The sequence below is a fragment of the Anguilla rostrata genome, chromosome 8 (genome assembly GCF_018555375.3).
Source record: "Anguilla rostrata isolate EN2019 chromosome 8, ASM1855537v3, whole genome shotgun sequence".
NCBI classification, from domain to species: Eukaryota; Metazoa; Chordata; class Actinopteri; order Anguilliformes; family Anguillidae; genus Anguilla; species Anguilla rostrata.
This window is the reverse complement of record NC_057940.1, coordinates 15,946,344-15,970,828: the sequence shown is the minus strand read 5'-3', so window position 1 is coordinate 15,970,828 and position 24,485 is coordinate 15,946,344. Positions and strand designations below refer to the sequence as shown.

Genomic DNA, 24,485 nt, shown 5'->3' with positions numbered 1-24,485 from the left:
CATCAGGTTCTACAGCCAGGTTATATTTACCCTGATGTGCTGGAGTTTATAAATATATAAATATATTGCCAGTTGTAAAGATACAGCCACTGTTACATACCTTCTGTTAACACGTGTAAAATGTGTTTAGTCGCTGAGAGCTGCACACCTATAGTCATATGAAGTGTGAGTATTTGAAAACAGTAAAAATATATTGAGGCACATGCAAAGCACCAGAAAGCTTTACTCCTTTTAGTCAGTCTTTTAGCCTTGGGGCTCATCTACAAAACATCACACAGTTCACTAACCCCACCCTACCCATGGCTTGCTTGTAACCAGACCGGGAAACAGCAGGTTGTGGAGCAGAGCAGCTAGTTCTCAATCACCTTGACAAAAAGAAAATGGTTAACAGGAAAAGCACCAGGTACCTGTACTCCTGTAATAGGCCAGGTTCCACTTCCCAGCAAAAAAAAAAAGACGTGCGTGGAATCCCTGGGGAAGATGAAAGGACGGCCCTTCTCCCTACCCCGTAATTTGGCCCCTGCTCTTTCTGGAGCCCCAGGGGCATGCATTCCAGAGCACTGTGTGCACAGTTTGCCATCTCCGGCAAGCATGAAAATCCCTCGAGTTCAGCCATACTGGAGGATGCTGCTGGGATTCCTACTGCCATTGTTTCAGCCAGGTTTAAATAGATCCATGCAGGCAGTGTGTGTGGGTGGGGGGGGGGGTTGCAGTTGCAGTTTTAAATTGGAAATATTGTACATCAGGCATGTGTGTCTGTGTGTGTATATATATATATATATATATATATATATATATATAGTACATGACAGAGATTTAAAGGTATAAAGGCCACCTAGGTTGCTAATATGAAAGAACCCAGTGAAAATGTTAGGTTGTTCTTACCAAGCATGTATAAATCTTGCCAAAGCCATATAATTGTTACATTCCTGATTCTGTGGTACACCCAACCATATGCTTTCCCTCAGTTTCAGTTTTTTACACTTTTCAAAATGTTCTAAGAAACTAAAATGTGCTACCAAGCCCATCCTAATGTACAAATGGGAAGTATCAACAGCAAGAGTGGAAATATTTCAGGTTTCAATACCCTGGCTGCATGTTAAGTTTTATTAAATCGTGGTGTTTCGTATTGCTTCGTGGCTGTGATTCCCTAGACAGGCCAAAAAAACCACCACATTCCGTGATTGATTTCACAGGAGAAAAACAATTAAGCCAAGCTTTTCTAATAGTGTGTGTCATTTCCCATTTTTCTGGAAAATCTGGGTATTATGTGAAATTGGACCCTTTCCTGAGATTTGTACACGCAACGATCCACATGCAGTACACAGCAAGGGGTGGCTTCGATTCCTCATTAGGTAAAGGGCATCAAAGTGTCTCAGCAAGGAGAATGCTTCTGCTTTAAAAGTTGACTGGTTTGTAAGGATGAAAGGGACAATGTATGCTTGTAGCTCCCTTGTAACATTTTAGGAGCTTGCTCCATGGTGGTTTGAAAAGGTGAGCCTATTCTTAATGAGTACTCTTTAACCACTAACAAGCCCCCTCTCCACGGCTTGCCCAATGGAAACAGTGCCATTATGAAAAGTGGAGTGCAGCACTGTGATGCTCCTGGAGCACAGAATCCCTATTTGCTCACTTTGAAAAACTATGCTGATCATCATTAAAGGTGGATGATCGCTGTGCATTAAAAAACCTGGCATACCACAGTCCCTCCTACTGTTGCTCTGTTTTTTAATCCTGTTTCAAACACCATATGATGCATAGCAGCCACCTGCAGATTAGAGTTTTATTGCATCACTAGAGGTTTATTGCATCACTAGCTTAGCAACTGTTACAGGCAGAACATAAAATGATAACCACACTTCACTGGATTCAATTAGTCTTCTATTTAAAAAAAAACTGATGAGGTTTTGTGCAGAATATATTGTTTTCACAGCATGCAAATAATGCCAAACAGCTCGGACTTACATATTCATGCTGGGCTGGAGCTATGGATGTCTTAGAAAGGTGGGCTGGAGAACCAGTTGTTGCAAGTTTGAATCCTAGGCAGTGAATTGCAGTAGAAATGATCTGGCTGCTTTCAGAGATAAGCTATTATACGTGACCTGCATAATTTGTACGAGCCATTTTTTTCATAAGCAAAAAGTGCGATACAGGTAAATCTCATTTGTATGAAGGTGTCTCCTAACATTAGGGATAATTCAGTAAAATCAGGCTTAAAAATCAGTTTCACTTACGTCTGACATGGTGGAGAAATTGCTAGCAAACAAATGCATTCAAACAGTATTTAAAGGATAGCACATTGACTGTGGATGATAGTTAGTCTCATTTTTATAGTGAGGTCATGTTTTGTTTTATGAGTACGCTTTTTCTGTGGCTTTAATATTATGCAGTCTTATCAAAAAGAATGTCAGTCTCAAATAAAAGTGAAGAGAACAGTAAATGTGACCAACACAGACCTCTACAAAGTTCACACTTTAGAGTCATCACTTTGATCCTTGCACACTACATAAAAAGTAACAAAAGCTAAAAAAATCTAACAAAGAATCGTCAGCCCCCCCCCCCCCCCCCAATACAGTGTCCATATACTTGTAAACACCCCCCGCTGGAGCTGTGGGGACCTAGTAAAATGCCTCTGATGTCATCCCTCCCACACCCTTGGGCAGTGCGGGCTCACAGAGTGGTGCCAAATGGGCAATGCCCGCCACCTCATCAGCAATCTCCAGCACGCAACCAGAGTAGCCTGCTGGCATTCTCTGAGCGGCACATGGGAGGCTTGAATGAAAATATTCTGATACTGTGTGCCCCCCCCCGCTCCCCCGCTCCCCCATTTGTATCTTCCTATTGGCCCTGCTACTTCTGGAATTCTTAGTGCGTGCTGGAATGCTGGAACTATCTCAGAACTCCACAGATTCCTGTTTGAAATATGGCCCGTTAACACCCGAGTGCCATCTGCCTGTGTTCCTTTTTGTGTGTGAAGATGATATTCTTTACAAATGGTTTTCTACATCTGCTTGAAATCGTCAAGTGCTCAGATAGGTCACGGTCTCCAGGTGACGCCCAACGGACGTCGGTATTTTTGGTGCAATGCTGGAATTTCCTCTTATGGAAAGCAGAGTTGCTGCCCTGGGGATTGACTGGGCTAGATAACAGGCCTTGCTTGTCAGATCTGTCATGCTGTGGCATGCAGACAGCAGCAGAGCTTTGTTGGAAGGTTAGCGGGTGGAACACACAAAGGTACATAGGAAATTGCTGAAATACTCAACACTCACTTTTCCAATTTGGAATTAATGATTACTATACCACTGAGCCATGTAACCAGTATATTCCTATATTCTGAGCAGTTTAATCCTATATTCCCTATAATATTTTGTACCATTGCAGTAATATGGCAAACAGACCTGTAATGTAAGCATGCGGCTAACTCTTCTCCTTCTCTTCCCCTTCATTTGCTCTTTCTCCCTCTCTACTTCATCCCCTCTCTCCTTCCATCTCCTCCATTCTTCTCCTTCTCTGTCTCCTCCATCTGTCATTTCTCCTCTTTCTTCCTCTCTTACCCTCACTTTGCTCCTGTCTCTTTCTATCTTTCTTCCCCCATCACTTTTCCCTCTTCCTCTCCACCGCTTCCTCCTTCATACCCCCCCCCCCACCCCCCCACTCCAGGAATGGAGGGAGACTCGGACCTGCAGTTCCTGCTGACTGGAGGGGACCTGCTGAAGGTGCGATCCAGCTCCTGGAAGAAAACCCGCTTCTACAAGCTCCAGGAGGACTGCGAGACCATATGGCACGAGTCGCACAAGACCCTCAGATCCAAGCAGACTTGTGAGTGCTGGAAACGGCCACCTACACGTGTGTGAGACCGCTCTGAATCCAACCCCCCCCCCCTGCACTGCCGTCACCGGGGGGGGCTGCCACTGCTTGGCACTGTGAGCTTCCGGGGGGCCATGCTTTCCGGTGTGAAAGAAGGGGGCATTTTGCAGATCCGCTCTCTGTCTGATGAATAAGCAGTTATAATGAATAAGCTCTGGACCAGAAAGTCCACGCCGACCAGGCCTGAATTCATGAGGCATCTCAGAATGGGAACGCTGATCCAGGATCAGTTTTGGCTTTTAGGTGATGATGGATATAGTTAGGATATTAACAGGGTAATTCTGATCTTGGATTCTGGTTCATGGATCATCACTTCCCTTGCTATAAATGATTTTAAAGTCTTGTAAAAGATCCGTTTTAAGAGGAAATACTTGGTCAAGAAATTGCCAAATATTGCCAAATGCCACAAGCACTTTCCAAACAAGTGAACCAAATATGCTGAGCTGAAAGAAAGACAAAAAAATAGACTTGGTGTATTCACCATTTACTGGCGCTTTTTTCTATCTATGATTTTGACTCATTAAATGGAATCTTTGAGTATCACCAGTCCTTAATAACCACAGACATATCTTTCCCACATCAAGTCAGTTCCTCAAGGGTACACAATATTCATCTCAATCCTAAGTAGGTCATACAAAACCTTTTCTTCGGTTTGCAAGTTCGTACACTGAGCTATCCGCATTTCACAACAGATACCCCTTTCACACAGAAGAAAAAAGTAGTTTTCGAGACGGCTTTGATACCGCACTTACGTCTGTGTGAACACGTTGCGACGGTTTTAAAATGCCGCATCGAAAACGCCTCTCCCGGTGTTTTCGAGGCGCCTTGACTACCGCATTTCTCCTGTGGGAACGGAATGCAGCATCGACGACTGCTTTCCGGGTGGCGTTTGAATTACGTTACAGATCTGCGTTCATGCTCACCTATCTCTCAACCGAAAAAATGGCATACAGAGGAAATACCTGGACCCATTGAGGACGCGAGAACTAATATAAAAAATGCGACCACTTGCACTATAACAAGTAACGTTATAGCTTTGGGCCTACATCAAGTGTGTTACTATGGTAACAGAACGTACACAATTCATTCGCGGGAGTTGAGTTCTGTGTGTTAAAGGTAAAGATGGCTCAAATACTGCATTAAAAATTTTGTGGGAAAGGGAACCTGTTACCGCATCAGAGGTGGCTCAGATGCGGTATTAGCTGTGTGAAAGGGGCTAGATTGAATTAAATGCAGAAGTGAGCTCTTACTGTTCCTCAAAGTTGTAAAGGGCTTTAGAATTCCTCTCTTTGAAACAGGAAATAGTTTCCATTGATGTCACACATTAACCAATCAAAATAGCACCAGTCTATGCCTGGGTTTGTCTCCTTCGTAGGAAATTAGGTTTTATCCAAAGCATCTGTGGACCTGTGCAGATTTCAGGGCTGCAGCTTTGCCAAGTAATGGTTCTGTGAAACTTCCTAGGGATATCATAATGCCATGCTCACTTCCAGTGCTCTGAGTGAGCAATATTTCATACGGTCATATGGGGTACAGATGACTTTCTTTTTTTGTCTCAAACAATATGGGCCAGGATGAAGTATTTAGCATGGCTGTGTGATGGAGTGCTTCATAGGAAATTCCAATGGAAGATTTGGGCTAGTGTTCTTTTGATTTGACTTTATTTTAAGCCTGTAATGAATATTCTTTACTATTGTGCATTTTAGATACAAATGGACGTGATTGGTCTTTAATTTCATTTAGACTGAGCTGATTCTCTGGTATGAACATTTGATTGATTTTGTGCCTATTCTGACTTTAATGGTTTCTTTTTTCATTTTATGAAGCAAAGAAAAATGTTTTGGGGTATTGTTGCAGCAATTCAGTACAAAATTCCTATTTGAAGCAAACTAAATTCCTTCAAGGCTGGAGGGGTTTGTGGAAGAAATCATGAAAAAGCATCAGAATGCAGATGGGCAAAGTTGTCACGGCCCATTTTGTTATCAGACTGAAATGGCTCATATCCTACCAATCTGGATTTAGACAGATTTCTCCCATTGACCCTTCCAACTCTCCTGGTTGCTCACTGCATTTTGTTTGGACGGGAGAAAGGGAATCCGCAGCAGGAGGAGGGATAGATTTGTCTGTAGTCCTCACACATCAGACATACAGCGTGGTGCCACTGTGTCAGACTTAGCGCTCTTACTGAGTCAGACCCATTTGGGGTGGGGGAGGGGAGAGGGGTGGAGAGGCATAACAGACCATTTCTGTTATCTCTGCCAGGCCCCTTTAATCCAATGTGTCTGTGTAAAACAAAGAGTCAGAGGCCCAGATCTCTCCACCCTTCACTAGCAGTGGAGCAGGCCCAGCTCTAGTGTCCTCTCACCAGGACTGAATGTCCCAGGACCGCGTTTCCCAGTGTCCCAGGACCGCATTTCCCAGTGTCTCAGGACCGTGTTTCCTAGTGTAAACAGGACCGCGTTTCCCAGTTTCCCAGGACCGCGTTTCCCAGTGTCCCAGGGCCACATTTCCCAGTGTCCCAGAACTGCATTTCCCAAGACTGTGTTTCACAGGCATGGAGATGCCAAGAACATAGGCTTTGTTCGGAAAACTTGGCAATGGATGCTGTTTACTGTGGGTGTAGCAAAGACGAGATAGAACGGCAACCGGGCAAAGGAACAAAAACAACCACGTGAATTTTTTTCTTTGTTTTCTCCTCTCCTCATTCTGGGTGAATTATGAATGAGTTGTAATCTTCATAAGTTTTTTGTTTTGTTTTGATTTTGGACAGGGGTGGGTGTGGCACAGAATCTGCAGAGATAACATATAATTTTCGAAGCATATTTAGGAGAATAGTCCATAATTGAGTTTCCGCCATAGAGTTTTAGCTTCAGCCACTGTTGATGTGTGTTCATGTTTGAGTAAATATTTATACTATTGTTTAACAAACAATTCCTTTTGGTGAGGGTGGGCTGATTATTTTTTTATTCCATCTGAAGTCCAAACATTTGGGAATTTCACAGGGACTTTTGGAATATCACATGCTTTATTTCCACACCGAATCTTGCCTTGCACATACTAGCCACACTTGCAAATAAAATAAAGGTTGGTCAATGTGGATTTGCTCCAGCTGTAAGCTTGTGAAATTTTATGGCAGTGCGGCGATTAATCATTAGAAAATGGTGGCTGAATGCCCGATTCAGCTCAGTCATGCATTCTTACAGAATTAAGTTCAGCCGTCGCAAGGTTTCCTCTGAAAGCGTACAGTAAACATGGCACGCAATGGACACTCTTTTGCTGGCATGTGGCCAGAAGAAGGACCGTCTTACAGTGAAAAACGTTTTGTTTTATCGCATAGTGTACTGTTCAGTCTCAGAAACCAGCATATACACAGGGTTCCCTGTTCAGGGCTCTGCTTGATGCTCAAGTTAGTTGTTCATAGCATATTCTTAATGTATTTTTTCGTAGATTTGGAGTCCTTGCATTGGCCTTACATTGGCCTAGTGCCTCATGTCAATCAGTCACACATTTCCCACTGTGGAGTGGATAAATTAAATAGCTGTGAAGATACATGTTCTTGAAAGTTTGATAAGCTCAGTGTAAAGTATGATCAGATAATCATCTCCTCATTACACTAGCTATGGCAGGAATGTCTGTTTAAAATATGGGGATCTCAAAATGACTTGGCCTTGGTGCAGAGATTGTTAGGGTAGAGGAATGAGCTTTGTTTGGGGTGTAATCATAGACTAAGGCACAACAGAAGCCCTTCTTCGAATCCAAGCAGCATTCCCTATTGCAAAGCACAAACTATGGTGTGAGATAAACAAAAGAAAGATAAGAGAAAGTCAGAGGAGAGCACACACACAACATTTATCTCTTTATCAGTTACCTTTGCCATTCAGGAGGATATATATAATATATAATCATTAGTTTACCACAGGATATCCAGATATATCGCTGTTTAGTGTATGGCAGTGTATGCTTCTGTTACACAAAAAGGTGAAAACATGCTTGCACACGCACACACACACATTCAGACACATTCTCTCTGTAACACACACAGACCGACATCTTTCTCTCTCACACACATACACACACTCTCTCTCTCTCTCTCTCTCTCTCTCTCTCTCACACACACACACATACACACACACACCTCATCATAATACTGTTCTGAGCCAGTGCTCATGTAAACCCCACCCTGTTTCACAGCTCTGATAAAATATCCACAACCTTTGAACCTTTACCTGGACTAACCACAGCAATTAACCCTCAGCTTAAGGGGCAGAACACTTCTGTTGTTTGCCAACATTAATAAGTCAAACACACAAGAACAACTGTTTTGGAACAGGTTCCAATCTCTTCCAGCTGTTCATGAACTGCAGATTCTCACATTTAATGAGCTCTGATTGGTTAGCCTCAACCTGTCATTCATTAGGCTCATCCTGGGTGGTTGCCACTCAAACTGTGCAAAACAGAACAGGAGTTCATTCAGTCTCAGTTTCCCATGAAACATCACAATCTGAATTCTACAGTTTGACTTTGACAGTTCTTTTTAATATTGGTTGAGCCAGAAGCCACTCTGCGCTAATCTAGGCCATTCTGTGTTGCGTTCTGTGCTGTGGTCGCTAAACGTCAGTGGGTCAGGTGAATACACTGTGCCCTCAGGCAGCTGTGCGATGCAGCAGTGTCTCCATCTCTGAGGCGGCAAGTGCAGGGGTCAGAAAATAAAAGTCCTGCCATGTGTTTCTTCCACCCGTGAACTCACAATTCACAATTCAGTTCTACCTCCTGGCTTGAATTGTTCTAATTAGCTAATCCAGGTGATTGGAACAAAATGCTGCTTGGGAAGACTTTTACTTTCTGACTCTGGTTTTTGCACCTCTGCTATTCCCCTGTGGCTAAAAGCCCTTCAGGAAGGAACTTTATCATTATCATTCCCTGTAACTGTTATCATTCCCTGACATCTTCTATCTTATTTACTCCCCCGGTAAGGAACTAAATTATGATCTATGACCATAGAAAGTAGACTAACTGAACAGTGAACATTTTGAACATTCAGTTACAGAAGCAATCTTAATGACATCATTTTGTGAGTAACTTGGTAGTGCTCTGACAGGCACGGATAAAAGTGAACCCAAGCTAGCAATCTCAGCTGACATTAAAAAACAGTCAGACTTAGCCTACTTGCTGCAAGTGAAAATAAAATAGGAAAATACTGCAATTAGTATTTAATTAGTAAAAAAAAAAAAGTGACGTTACAATTGGAAAAGCCCTAACCCTAACCCTAACCCTAACAGTTATAAAAACTAGCCTAACTACCTAAATCTTAAAAATTAACAAACTATATAATAAAAACATTACTACTAGCTACTAATGCCAAATATAGAGCTAAAGAACGATTTAGAATCTGGAACTGGAACGGAACAAGGAAAGACTAAAAAGGATTTCTAGCCAAACTAATCTAGAGAGAAAAAAACACTGTCCAGGCTGTCACAAAGATTTAAGTGCAGAGATGGGGCACTGTACATAAAAACCTGTTCATGTAAAAGCAGGTTTTTACGTACTTCCATATCGCAGATGTAGGCAGGGCTTCAGGCGAAAGGATTTGCCATCCCTTTAAGGCATGCATGACGCAAGCTGGAACGCATCGTAAGAATCTGGATGGTGACAAGACACAATGCAACAGTGCATTACCGCATGATCTTAAATCCCGTAAGCTCATCGTTTTAGCGTGTCTTCTGCGGAGGTGTGAAAACCTTGACTGAATTCCATTCTGTGCTCTGCACGCACGCCTGCCAAATACTATTTCCTGAATGTTGTTGTTTATCCAGTAGCACATTGACCCAAGTGATTGAGGGCAACTGTCCTTCTCGAGGAGAGAGCGTCTGACAACGGTTCATCACCAAATGATGTCATCATCCTGTTTCGAGGCTCCTGAACCATGTCCCACCACTGCTCACACAAAAACCTCTGGCCCCGTTACGGTTGGCTGTTGATACTTGGTGCTGCTAGGCATGAATGGGCCGAGTAAATGTTTCTGGCCCCGGGGCCAATTCAGATGACATCACCCACTGCGGCACACGCACTCGCACTTCCGCGCATTATGTCACAAAACAATAGCCCTGACCCTTCGGAGGCCAGCTCGGGTTTGCCTGTGTCCTCCCGGTGAAGGGAGAGCAGGACGTTCACACTGAAAACACCGTCGTCCTGCACAGCCACACCACACCTCAGCCAAAAAACTCCTTCACGGTGACGAGCTTCACATTTCATTTCGGCCAGCAGAGCCGGCTGCTGGTGTAAACACTCTATGTGGTCGTTTAGGGTCGCAACCATCCATGGGCCGCACAAATCATGTTTCAATATTAAAAAAAAAAAAAAACATTTTCATTTTGCAGTATTCACAGGGTGCAAATAGCTTTTTCGATGCTATTGCTTTTGCACCAGTTCCCTGCTGTGCAATTGCTCCCCCCCCCACTAAAATCCCACCAGAATCCTAGAGCTGGCTCTGTTGGCCAGGTATTCTGACTGGTCTCCAGTATTGTGTGCATCATGGTTCACAGGAATATGTGTTTAATTTCAGGATTGAAGAACACCATTAGCCATTTGTTACACTCCTCTAGCTTTCAGTTCCACTCCACTTTCATTGCAGAACAGCCTGGAACTATGTTCTGTGCCACAGTGCCATTGGCTAGCACAGTGGTAAACAAACCTGTTCCTGGAGATCTAACGTCCTGTAGATTTTCATTTCAACCATAACATGGTACACCTGACTACGCAGCTCAACAAGATCTGTAGCTGTTGAATGAGGTGTGTTTTGTTTGGTTTGGAAACCTGCAGGACGGTAGTCAATTGCCACTGTGCTAGCATCACAATAATGTGACATAAATATGTCCAGGCTACTGGCTACTGTCATGTCATCAATTTATTTCACTTCAGAGCCATAGAGGAGAAGTTTTTCCTTTATTCCCACACCATAAATACGAAGTAGAGCATGAGAACATGATAATTACCATGGCAATGTTTCTTTATTGCCCTTGTGTTCCTATTACATCAGCAACCCAGAGAGAAAAGAGGCAATACATTCATGAGCAAGATTAGACACAGACTTGAGAACCCTTACAACTGCTATTTCACAGAGACAATACGCTAAAAGTAGAATCTGACACGTATCATAGTTAAAATACAGTTGTAGAATTGCAGGTTGCACACTATTTCATGATGTCTACACAGTTAATAATTAATATGCCTATTTCATTAATGTAGGGGGTGATATTTGGTGATAAATGCCTCTTTGATTAAACTTTCTTGCATGTACTTCTGTAAAAGCACACTTTAGTAATGGAAAAGGTCAAAAAAGCACCACAGAAAGACCTGTGAGGCATTTGGAAATGGAAAGACTGCTTTCTTTCACGTGGATGCCACCATGACCACTTTAACAGAGAAGATTATGAAAAATATATTGTGCACTTAGCTCTCTCTAATGTACATGCAAGCATAGTATTTTCCTGAGAACTTTGCATGTCAAACACAGGCAAACCTGTTTTTTTTACTGACATGAAAATAAAATTTCAATATTTGCTTTGGCAAATGTCCAGGTAGATGTATGCTTGCTCAGCACCTCACTCACAGTAACAGAATCAAACAAAACCAAGAACAGTTTCTCTTGACACAAGACTAGTGTTTTAGCAGCTGCACGGTGCTGGCACCAGAACAAATGGATATTGGCGTGACGCATGACGGCAACGCACAAATAACACACGCTTTCTGAAAGTCGATCAGTAAGCGCAGCCAATGTGGTTACCCTGTGAAAAAATACATGTTTCCCACATACGGTATGAGAATACACCCCTTATCACTCTGGGAGGATTGCTTTGCTCACACAACAGTCCATTGTGTGCGATGGAATCTGTCTGGACCCCTGACTGAACAGAAACGAATTAGGCAGCGGGCGCCAGGCTCGGAGACGATCGCAGCAGTGGCGTAGTGGCGTGGCGGCGTCAGGGCGCATCAGAATCCGCAGCATTCAGGGCGCAGGAAAAACAAGCCGCTGCTGTGAGCAGGGAAGCGCCGATGGGCCTCCCAAAACGCTCTTATTTTGATAGGAAGCTCGGGAGGAAGCCCTGACTCTCATTGTCACCTAACAAATGTTTTTTGTTGAGATAGTTCCCACTTCCTCTGCGCTGCTCATTGTGGTGTCCCCGTGTCACCCCCTCCCACATCCACCCACCCCCCCTCCCCCCACCACCACCCCATCCCATGAATCGTTGTCTGGCCAGATTACTCATGGCCAACCTCTCTTAAACTCTTTCACAAGAAGATAATGTTGGTTTTCATATCAGTCCCAAGTAAAATGGATGAATGAAAATTGTGGCTATTTTCTGTAAAATTCACATAGGGGATCCCCTTAAAAGATTAAGAGCAGGCCTTTTGCTGCTGCATGCGAAATTGTGTTTGCCACGCTTCACGGGCTTCTTCCTCGCGGCTGGTTAGCGGGCACACAGCTGCAGACGCTTCCTGTCGATAAAGGGAATTGGCAGGGCCAGCTGTGGACCACAGGGAGGCCTGTCCCTTTTTCTGTCTCTCTCCGTTTCTCTCTCCCACATCCTGTCTCTCACTGTCCCCTCTGCTCCCTTTCTGGGCTTCTTCGAACCCGGAGCCCAGGGCGGGGCGGGGCATGGTGGAGGTCAGGTCCTAACATGGCGGCTCTGTAATCTCACCGGCAGTCTCCATTGACGACATCGAGGCGGTGCGGGCGGGCCGGCAGTCGGAAGGGCTCCAGAAGTACACGGATGACCAGGTGGAGAACCGCTGCTTCTCCATCATCTTCAAGGGCCGGCGGAAGAACCTGGACCTGATCGCCAGCTCCGAGGAGGAGGCCAAGCAGTGGGTCACCGCCCTGCAGAAGGTCATCAGCAACATGCGCAACCTCAACCGCCAGCAGAACACCGAGCAGTATCCTTCCACATCGTCAGATAACGCACTCCCTCAACAGGGAAATCCACCCTTCTTTCCCCCAAAAAAAGTCCATACAGTCCATACAAAAATACATACAGGAACTAACAAATTCTTTTTGCCCTAACCCCCTTGACCAAACCCCTTTGGCCAAATACCACCTCCTTTCTCTCATTTTCTCTCTAATCCTGGTTGATGAGAAGCACTTCGCTCCACTATAGTTGCCAATGGTGAACTGCCAGTTGCCACACATTGCTGGTTCTCCTCATGTGCAAAGTTGCATAGTGGTTCTTCCCATGTGCAAAAAGAAGGCATTGCTCACACATGCCTGGGGAGCGTGGTAATGATATTTTTAAACAATTTTTTTACAAAGTAGATTGAGTAATTGTAGTTTTTCCAGCTACATTTCTCTTTCGGGTAGCTTTGCTATAGTTCTACTATTTTTGATGAAGTAATTGGTAGTTAGTACAAATATGCTTTGAGAGTAATTTACCCAACACTATATTTAACATATTGTACCAAAGAGGGCTGAAGGAAAAAACTTACGTTTCTGCAGGCCCTGAAAGAAAGTGCATCATATAATCGTACACCATCATATTCAATTTGCCATTATGATCCAAAATCCATGCAAGCTGACCTTACATTAAAGCTCAGCTGGATCTACAACTGCATGCGCAAAGCAGACAAGAACAGCGACAGCAAGATGAGCCTGAAAGAGCTGAAGCACTTCCTGCAGCAGGTGAACATCGAGGTGGACGACGACTACGCCCAGATGCTGTTTGAGGTGAGGAGGCTCGGACCCTATGCTGTCGCCCTGGCTGACCCCGTGTTTCCAGTTCTGCCCCCAAAGTGAGGGTGGATACCAAGCCAGCTTCTGAGAACCCATTCTGGGAAACGCCACGGCCTTTCTCTGGCCTGTGTGTGAGACGGCGAGGCTTTGGATAAACTTCTGAGGTGATGTGTATATCTGGGCCATTACAGCGGCTAGCTAGCTATAGCAACAAGCACTCAACTGAAATCTGATCCCAAACAACAGGAGCTGTAGCCACACCCGCCCCTCCCCATACAGGTGCGCCACACCCAGAAACGTCCTGAACACATGTTAGAATAATAAGAAAAGGTGCACAAATTTGGGGAAAGTGCTTAAAGATAGAGATTGCCAGTGCATTATAGATATCCCTTGGCATGCTTATTTTATAACATTTTCAAGTAAAAATCCTGCATAGTATGCCTTTAAGGCTGACGGCAATTTTTTGAGCGTCTAGGCTCTGAAAAATATCGGCTTTCTGCAGAGATGTGTTTAATTTGAGGTGCTTCAATTTCACAGAAATGTGACCGTTCCAAGTCAGGCTACCTGGAGGGGCCTGAAATTGAGCATTTCTACAAACTCCTGACTGAGCGGGAGGAGATCGATGTCATCTATGGGCAGTACGCCACGACAAACAGCCAAATGAGCAGCACGGACCTGCTCAACTTTCTGCTCAAGGAACAGCGGGAATCTTCCTCTGTAGATGATGCCCTCAAGCTCATTGAGAAGTACGAGGTGGACGACACAGGTGAGGACATCCATACTGACGAGTCTCCCATCACATGCTGACTTTAACATTCTACTGTGTAGCATGCACACACGCACCTCATGTTGACAAATGCCGAAGGCATTCAAAACCCTAGAATCAAGACAAGATGCTGAATGCTCTCATATACCTGCACTAAGGAAACAATTGAACACACCTGACTAATCAGAAACACCAGTAAAGAAATTTGTCCTAACCAAAAGTGAAGTGAAACCAAAATGAAAAAAATTCCCTTTAATAAAAAATGAGGATGCACTTTAACCACATCGGAATTCTTTGACCGCAAATTTTAAATTGTGGAGTACAGAGCCAAGTCAAGAAAAAATCTGTATCCTTGTCTAAAACATTATGGAAGGCGCTGTACATCACAGCAGTAATCATACACCCTAATAAAAAGCCATTTATATAGACATATTTTCACTTATACACCTGGTATTTACAGCTACACATTACATTACATTACAGGCATTACACCCACCTAAACATGCAGTGGCTAACTTCCGATATAAGATGGCGACAATATAACCGAAACGTCTGCCACACTCTGAAATTTCAGCCAAGGAGAAGCAGCACATGACCCAGGACGGCTTCCTGATGTACCTGCACAGTGAAGAAGGTTTGATCTTTAACCCTGCCCACAAGGGGGTATACCAGGACATGACTCAGCCCCTCAACCAGTACTTCATCTCCTCCTCCCACAACACCTACCTGATGGAGGACCAGCTGAAGGGCCCCAGCAGCACTGAAGCCTACATTCGGTAAGCAGAGCATCTCCACAGCCCGTTCCAGGACATAAATACACAGAGCCCTGCCAGCGTCTTAAATTCATCTTTAAATATGTATTATTAAATAATATTTTCAATAAACTGCCTTTATATGTGTTAATATAGGCTTCATGTTCTGTATTTTATGCAACACTGAGTAAAACTGGTATATTTTCTAATATAATTCTAATGTAAGTGTTGCTTATTTTTAAATATATCTGCTTTTTCCTTAAATATCATTTTCCTTAAATGATGTATTTGAACACATGCTATTTTATAATATTGGTCAGAGATCAGACCTCTTTCACAGATGTAGAAGGTAATTCACTTTTCGGCAAATGACCCTGACAGCCGTGGTCTTCCTCAGGGCGCTGATGAAGAGCTGCCGCTGTGTTGAGCTGGACTGCTGGGACGGGTCACAGGGTGAACCGGTCATCTACCACGGCTACACCCTGACCTCCAAGATCCTCTTCAAAGATGTCATCAAAGCCCTGAAGGAGTACGCCTTCAAGGTGAGCCAGGGGCTGTGGCGTTCTCACGCCTGCACGGTGCCTTACTGAATCTGACTCGCTCCAGTGTTAGCCAGGCTGCACCTCAGTGTGCAGTGTGTTTGATGTTCTGGACAGTTACAGATTGAAATTTAATTACAGTGCATTCCACGTTTCCCTTCTATTTGTACAATAATTTGAGTGCAACGAGTAGTGTTGGCCACCGAAACCCAGTACCACTATGCCACCAGTTCCCTGAGCTGCCGACTGAAATATGTTTTCCACCACACACCTTCACTAGCTAACGTTACACTGGCTCTGTCAACTTAGTCAGTGACAGCATGTGGCGTTAGCAAGCTAGTAAAGTTAAACTTCAGGACGGGAAAAAAAAATGCCAGAAGCAAATAAGTGTACATTATAAAATTATTTAAACAAATAAATTATTAAATAGATATATTTTTGCATTTGCAATAAAAAATGTTCTTAATGTCACAGTTGGATCTTTATTTTAAAGAAGGTATCGGTTCTGGCACCGGTACCATTTCAAAAGTATTGTTTTTAGCACCGGTATCGGCAAAATCTAAATGATACCCATCCCTAATGATGAGCTATATAATATAATATATAATATGTATATATTGAGATATATTTGATATATTTATTATTCTCCTATACATGATTGAGGTAGTGTGTGCAATGTGGTCATTACGTGACTGTGTCTCTTGACCTCCCCAGACCTGAGTATCCTGTCATCATTACTGTGTGTCCTTACCTCACCAGACCTCAGAGTACCCTGTGATCATCTCCCTGGAGAACCACTGCAGCTTGGAGCAGCAGAAGCTCATGGCCCAACACATGACCTCCATCCTGGGCAGTGCTCTTGTCACAGCCCCCCTGGGGGAAGAGATGCCCACAGACTTCCCCTCTCCTGAGGTGAGCACTCCTCCATTTCCTACTCTTCAGCCACTCCTAAACCCAGCTGCAGTGATCCACACACGGAACAACCGCTACGTTTTTTTATAGTCACATAATTTATGTTTAAATTTGACAAAATACTGTATATATTAACTGTTTCATTATATTGGGCAGCTGCAGAGCGAGACTGTAGCCTCTTTATGTTTCCTGTCCCAAAGTCAGATATGATTAATGTTTTAAGAAGGTGCAACAGGCTTCAAAAGAATATTGGTTTTGAAATGACTGTCTATGATAAGGGCTTAAGTTCATAAAGTTTTACAGTCTGTGCCTGTTAATGGCATGGGGTCACAGTTACTTTCTCTGTTTTAAAAACAGAATCTCTCTTAGTTGTGAAGTCAATGGCACACATTCGAAGTTAGGAGTGTTTGTTTGTTTTTTTTTATTGGCTGGCTCTTGCAATTTCACCACCCACTGGTTTAACGGTTTCACACTCAGTCAATACTTACAGTTCTTTGTAGGACACTTTGCTGCTAGAAAATGCCACACCCTGCCCTTCTAATCACCTGAAACAAGATCTAGGTTTCAGCTTATGCTCCTTGTTACTTGCAACTAAACGTCACAGCACAGACCCAGGGCAGAAAGACATGCCTGATCTATTTTTGTGAGTGCAGGTGATTTATATCAGAAAAAAACACCTCGGGTCGTGAGCTCATTATACCCACACCTTCAGTTGTCTCCCTTTGCGTCTCTCTCATTGCACACTTAATCCAGTCAGCAGTGAAATACCTCATATCACACATTAGGCATGGCGCCATCGTGTGGTGGGGAACAGAGCTAGAATCTGAGCTTCTCTTCATGGAAAGTGTACGTTTACACAGGCTGCAGAGCAGTGGCCTTCGATGAATTTGATCCAGAGGAACAGGCTGTGAAGCCTTCGGATTTTCAGAGAAAGGTGCCATGGGGAATTTTAGCGATCACTTTTAGACAGGACCTTTCAGTGCTCCTCTGGAGAAATGTTGGGAATGTCTGCAGATGGCTTTCATCTACTGTAGCTCACCAAGAGCTGAGATTTGTCGCCCCAGTTTTGGCAAATGCATTACGGGCTTTTTGCCCAGCTCCATTTTGAGGCAAAACCCATCTGGCTGTGCACCTTGAAGAGGTGAAAAAGTGTGCCCTAGCCACTGTATGATGCACTGTAAACATTGTTGAAAATTTACACTATGAGAACATGGAAGCCTAATCAGGTTCAGAGTCCAACCAGAAAAATCCGTCTGCAGCATCCTGTCACGTCCACACCGTGAAATGACCTTTAAGGTTACGCTAAAAAAAAACTTGTAATGACTATGATGATGTTTTGACTACAGGGGATTTGTATGCCAATTACACATTACATAATATTTATCTTTCCTTCCCCCACTGGCTGCAGAGGGAGTGTCTGTGTTTGGCCATTACCACAGCTATTAACAGGCTTTTCTGCTGCTTTCTTTTAGAAGAATACTTGATATCAGGTGTCTCATTGCAGCTTCAATGATGTTGTCATTCATTGGTCGCTTCTGCATCCATTTAAACACACCATACTTTTACTCCTGACATGTCACCTTAAGGTCATACGTAATCTCTCTGGACACTCTAGCCAAGGGCTGTGCTGGTGCACCAGCCTGACCCTGCAACCTGTCGATGCTGACATGAATCTCTGTAATTCAGTTTAGCTTTAAACCAAAACAGGTTTGGCCATCCTCTACATCTGCTGATAACTCAGATGTGTAAATAACCATAATTATATTTCACTCAACGCTACAAACAGCTAGGTGCATATAGGCTATTGGAATTTGACAAGGTGATTTGAAGCAATATAATTGTACAATGCACAATGTCTTCATTATTCACCTGAATGTGGAAACTACATGGTGGGTGTGGTTGGTATGGCAGTGACCCAAGAGACACAGGTGGCCAGCCCAAATTTGGGAGAGAACATTTCTCACTTGTATCCATGTTTTCCTTATTTGGTAATGCCAAGTTCCAAGGTCTGTGTTCTCAGGCTGCGATTGGATAATGCGAGTGTTGGACATGATTGAAGTGCGTGTATTCATCTCCATAGGACCTGAAAGGCCGGTTCCTGATCAAAGGAAAGCGTCTGAACAAACTGGATGCCTTCTATACCACTGAGAACAATGTGGAGGACGAAAGTGTGTCTGAGGACGATGAAGCTGCAGAAGCAGAGGGGAATGAGGAGAAAAAACCCAAGGTACCCTGCACCTCCAGACTGGACTCAGTCCACTGCTTCAAAGAGATTCACCCAACTAGAACTGTGACTGAGTAACTGCCTGGGGATTTGAGTCCCTGTGAAATAATAATCCTGTTAGGAACACTCGGTTTCTGTTTGTGATAGTTCATGTGCTGCACTGTGAATGATGAATCATTAAGTATGAAGTGAATCATTAAGTGAGACTTTGCGTGAGCGGGGAGGACGGTAGCATATTGCACCCATTCACTTGTCATAAGGTCGCCAATTTCACCCACAACCCTTCTATTTGCAGAAGAAGACCAAGCTGAAACTGGCGAAGGAGCTTTCTGATATCGTCATCTACTGCAAGAGCGTCCACTTCAATGGCTTTGAGGATGCTACAGACAACCGGGACTTCTATGAGATGTCGTCTTTCAAAGAAGGAAAAGCCGTAAAGCTGGCTGAAGAGTCAGGTACTGCATACATCCCACCGTGACCCAAACATTCTCCGCTTTTCTCGTCTGATGTTAGCTAGTAGTTATATTACAATGAAACCAATGTTAACTTTAAATATTGGCTACTTTTTGTATGATAGCTGTATACTGAAATTCTTCTCTGTTCCAGCAAATGAATTCATTCAGCACAATATCAGCAAGCTGAGCAGAGTCTACCCTGCGGGCTCCCGAACAGACTCCTCCAACTATAACCCAGTGCCACTGTGGAACGCCGGTTGCCAGATAGGTATGAACGCTCACCTTCATCCACTTCCAAGAAGCTCTGATCTAAACCTGTGTTTCTGGTCACAGGGCAGCGAGCTGTCCAGCTACTGTTTTGTGCCTTTTACACACACGCTCAGAGCAGGAAGTGTGGTCAGTGGCGATGTCTTAATGGTACAGATAAGCTTCCTCTTTTTGATCAGGAGGTTTGAACACGAGACATAATCCTGTCAAAATATATGCACCACACAAACGAACACACTGGACCTTTATTATAAGAATCTGTTTCTCTGACCACACTGAACACCACTGACCAAACTCTCACCACTTGGTACCCAGTGGCCCTGAACTTCCAGACACCCTCTGCGGAGCTGGACCTGAACCAGGGCCGGTTCCTTCCCAATGGCTTTAACGGGTACATCTTGAAGCCGGCTTACCTGCGGGACCCTGCCTCCGAGTTTGACCCCATAACACTCACCAAGGGCGAGTGGCTTCAGCACAAGATTCTACACGTCATGGTAAGAGAATCTCACAGCACCGTTTATATATGCATGCTTATCCTGACCACTCTGCATATGTGCTCCATTAGGTTCCCCACAAACTGCATATTACCATTTAGCTTTTCTTGCATTATTTTACCAGGCTGGCCAGTCGTGGAGGGGCTCTCCCTCTATATCCAGGTTCCTCCTTAGATTTCTTGCCACTGGGGAGGTTTTTCTCACAACTGTTTGAGTGTTTTTTTATTCTTTTATTCTCACTTCAGATTTTTGTTACCTCACTTGCTGGATTTTCAGGGATTCCGGCTTGTTCTCTAATGTTTCCTACTTCTCGTTCCTGTGAAGTGTTCTTATGAGCACAGTAACTATACACATAAAATTGAATTTTTCCAGCTCTGCTCCAGGACCTTCCAAGTTCAAGTTAAAGTAACAACTGTTCAGTAATTACTCTAGTAGAGTAACAACCTGTTCTATAGTTCCCCTGTTTGACAACAGGAAAACTACAGAACATAACTCAAAACAGCATGTAATTTCACCATTGGGACATAGTAAGATGGTTGTAAAAAGTGGCTCTGTGCTCCCCCTAGTGGCCAATGTGCAACAAAGCAGTAATTAGCTCCAAGTGCCCTGTATTTTGAATAACCCAGTTATATGGACTGCATTTATATAGCGCTTTTATCCAAAGCCATTTACAATTGATGCCTCGCATTCACCAGAGCAATTAGGGGTCAGGTGTCTTGCTCAGGGGGATCGAACCGGCAACCCTCCGACTGCCAGACAACCGCTCTTACCTCCTGAGCTTGTTGCCCAAAAGCTATGTTCTTCCCAAACTCCCTAATCCCCCGTCTTCAGAAGATGCTAACTCTATGATTTACACTGTGGGTCTTGAGTTGAGGCCTTGGTGATCCATCAGTTTGAGCGAGGGCATACCTTATGTGAGATTTATGCAGCCCAGTTGCAATGTATGTGTTCTGAATGTGTTCCTGAAAACATTCTACGATCAATTAGTGGACTCAGCAGTCCCCACACAGGAGTGATGATGTTAATCGTAGTAATTTGTCCCATTAGATCATTTCAGCCCAACAGCTCCCCAAACTGAACAAGAACGCGAAGTCCGTTGTGGATCCCCTGGTGAGAGTGGAGATCTACGGCGTACCAGCAGACACCACATCCAAAGAGACGGTCCATATTAGCAACAATGGTATGGGTCTTCCCATCTCTCCCCCCTTCGCCATGCCGGAAGCTGGAAGCTGGAAGCCCCCTTATTGCATTCCCTTTAAATTCACAGTTTAGCGCAGAAGGGAGGCAGTTTCGGCCCATAAAAGCAGCGGTGCAGGTTAGCAGTTAGAGTATTGGGGTGACTGTTTCATTAAGTTTGCTGATTTGAATCCTGGGTGATGTATTCCCTTTTGACGCTGGAGCCAGGTGTTTAGCCAGAATTGCCTCAGTGAAATATCCAACTATATCAAATGAATAATACATGAGAAGCATCTGCTATTTGGCATGGAGAAAGCCATCTAAAAAGCAAATGTGAATTGGTGATGTAATAAAAACAAGGAGTAACAACTAACGGGGCTTAAGCCAGTAAAAGGGCATAAAAGCAGCATCTGAGGAATCATGTGGGTATTCCGTCAGACGCCCGTCCAGGTCCTGACAGTCATGTGGGTTTCTCCTCAGGGTTCAACCCCATGTGGAACGCACAGTTCCAGTTCGAGGTGTACGTGCCAGAGTTGGCCATGGTGCGCTTTGTGGTGGAGGACTACGACTCCACGTCTCAGAACGATCTCATCGGACAGTACACCCTGCCCTTCACCAGTTTACAGAACGGTGAGTCCCCTCTCCACCCCCCACCCCCCACCGGAACACAGCCACTTCACATTCAAGATGAAATTCCGAACATGCTTTCATTACGTAGGATAAAACAGCACTTTTTGCTACCTTCTAACTAAATCAGTGCCAGAGGCCCCTCAAGCCTTAGTGTTTGAACTTCCTGTCAGTTTGTAGGCTGTAGTGGTCAGTTGTCCTTTTTCCCTGACTGTTTGCTTTTGTTTTTGGATTTCTTCGGAAAAGGTGGCTACAATTGAACCACATCTTCTTTGGCCCGTGTAAATAGTTGTTATTTTAAGCTGACAATATTCATTGAGTAGAAATAAAGAGGACTAATGGAAATAAATGAAAATTATTTTTATTTTATTTTAATGTAATTATTAGAACATGATTGTTTCCTTCTTATTTCAAAGGTTCAATTATATTTGTATACAAGATAAAAACATTCACTGGACAGTTTCTTGTTTTAACCCTATTTAAATGTTTTTACATTCTTCTCTCATATTTAGTAATTTTGATATGTAAAAATCATCATTTCAACATGCTGTGTAATAGCAGCAGATTTTTCATATATTATGCCCCTTTTATGGTTTTTTCCAAATCCATTCCAAACATTTCCTTCATCACCTGACCCTCACATCATGTTTCCTCAGGATACCGGCACGTTCCCCTGCTCTCAAAGAATGGTGATGTCATGGCTTCAGCGGGACTGTTTGTGCACATGATGGCGGTTGATGCCCAATAAGCCACACCCTCTCCTGTTCCCCAGATCTAAAAGCCAAAATCTGTGTGCTTTCCAAAGGAATTCCACACAACCTGTTTTTACACACTGCAGTCATCTGTAATTTTTTTAACCTTTTTTCTTATTCTCAGAATCAACAGATGCAAAGTCATTTTGGTTACTCAGTTTGCTGTTTTTAGAAATAGATTAGTTTTAGTATGCTTCTAATGAAATGTTGTGTTTATAGACACAGAGATATTAGTAGGACTCAGAAATGAAAGATTTTAAAGACATGTGGATGTCCACGGGATTCAAAATGCTGTTATAGGCACAGGGATATCAACAGGATTCAGAATGCTTGACGTTAAAGAAACACTACACCACTGAATCTTGCCCAGTTCTTGCGCTAACAATCATGTCGGTTCACAGTCCAGAAGAGACACGCTAATTAGATCAGACTTAGCGTCACTGATGATTGCTATTGCAATTATAATAACGCAGCTCACCAGAAACTGAATATGCTCTTACAATTCGTGTTTTTGTTAGTTTATTGTGATTATTCAGCATAAATTACAAACATGATTACAATCATAGCATACTAAAAGGAACAAATACTCTGGGATACAGAACTTTTTGCTCATATGACTGTTTTTGATGTGTTTATAGCTATCACCTATGTCCATAGTTAACAATACATTTGATATGTTTTCGTAAACATTTTGTGTGACTTGGAATAAGCCTCTATTTTACCATGATACTCCTTTTGTTTTTTTTTTCAAATCAATATTTTAGGAAATGAATTTCTGAATTGATAGTCTACTCACTGCTTTTGATATTCAACACTAAACTTGGTATTATAATCAAGGATCCTATCTCAAAGATAGTTTCACAGACCCAGACTATTTGATGATCTTTGAAGCCAAACATGGAAGAAAAGGGCCTGTCAAAGTGCCATCTAAACATCTGAATATTCTTTAGCCTTCAAAGACATGGTGGATTTATACTGATATTGGACTCATGGTGATCAACCATTCTCTATCAGGTTCTTAGAATATTAAGAGTCAGGGTCTGTGAAAGCAGGTATTTGCCAATAAAAGACTTGTATCAGTACACTTGTATTTTTATTTTCATTGTCTAAAGCGGAGAATATTTTTTGGTATTACCTGTTTGTACACAGGTCGATAAAGCCATATTTTGTATTGAATTGGCTTTTCTTAGCATGCTGAAGTCAGAAATACTTGGATTCAATATTTTTTCTGAGGTATTTTTATGCATACATGTTTTGACACCTTCTGTGCCTTAGAGCTTTACTGTAAATGAAACAGCTTCAAACCTGCATGCACATTTATGGGTTGGATTTGTATAAGCCCCAAAATAACCTGATTTAAAGCCAGCCCACCAATGCATTTGTCATGTTGCTTTCCCGTTTTGAAAAATAGTAATAATACTTATATATATATATATATATATATAGAAACCCAGAGACGTGTGTTAATCAAAGTGCATATACGTGAAATATGCTATACGCTACATGACACATGAAAACAGTATCCATTTTGTGGACCACTATGTTGTGCATACTGTGTAGAGGAAAGAATCTGGTCCTTTGTCTCAAAATAGCGATCAGCCATTCAATCAGAAAATTCCACCAGATGTTGGTGTAAAAAAACAATTCCTTATCTCATAATCCTGATACAAGTCTACTGTTTGTTACCCTCATCATGTAGTTGCATTTATTTAGTTTCGGCAGCTTATTTTCCATGCGTGCTTCCCACATATTGATATGCATGTACAACCTACCATATACTTAGAACAAAATTATTAAAATATGATAGCTTTTCTAATTAAATGACAGACTCTTGACTACGTTGCCTAGTTGCACAACATCTTTTTTTTTTTTGCTTTTAGTACACTGCTGTTTGCAAAAATAATGAAAAATAAAAGTAAATTATTAAAAA

General features: G+C 43.0%; 1 protein-coding gene across 2 annotated transcripts in view; it reads left to right on the top strand.

The window, feature by feature from the left end:
• The window catches only part of LOC135260946 (1-phosphatidylinositol 4,5-bisphosphate phosphodiesterase delta-1-like), a 30,179-nt gene extending 5,694 nt beyond the window's left edge, over positions 1–24,485 (top strand). For both annotated transcript variants that reach the window (XM_064346702.1, XM_064346701.1), the window contains exons 2-15: positions 3,661–3,819; positions 12,573–12,801; positions 13,456–13,585; positions 14,129–14,357; positions 14,932–15,133; positions 15,507–15,651; positions 16,408–16,560; positions 18,641–18,787; positions 19,080–19,239; positions 19,391–19,507; positions 19,822–20,000; positions 21,048–21,180; positions 21,657–21,806; positions 22,460–24,485. In XM_064346702.1, the coding sequence (XP_064202772.1) occupies positions 3,661–3,819; positions 12,573–12,801; positions 13,456–13,585; positions 14,129–14,357; positions 14,932–15,133; positions 15,507–15,651; positions 16,408–16,560; positions 18,641–18,787; positions 19,080–19,239; positions 19,391–19,507; positions 19,822–20,000; positions 21,048–21,180; positions 21,657–21,806; positions 22,460–22,551 (2,225 nt within the window). In that variant the 3' untranslated portion in view covers positions 22,552–24,485. The remainder of the gene's footprint in view (positions 1–3,660; positions 3,820–12,572; positions 12,802–13,455; positions 13,586–14,128; positions 14,358–14,931; positions 15,134–15,506; positions 15,652–16,407; positions 16,561–18,640; positions 18,788–19,079; positions 19,240–19,390; positions 19,508–19,821; positions 20,001–21,047; positions 21,181–21,656; positions 21,807–22,459) is intronic.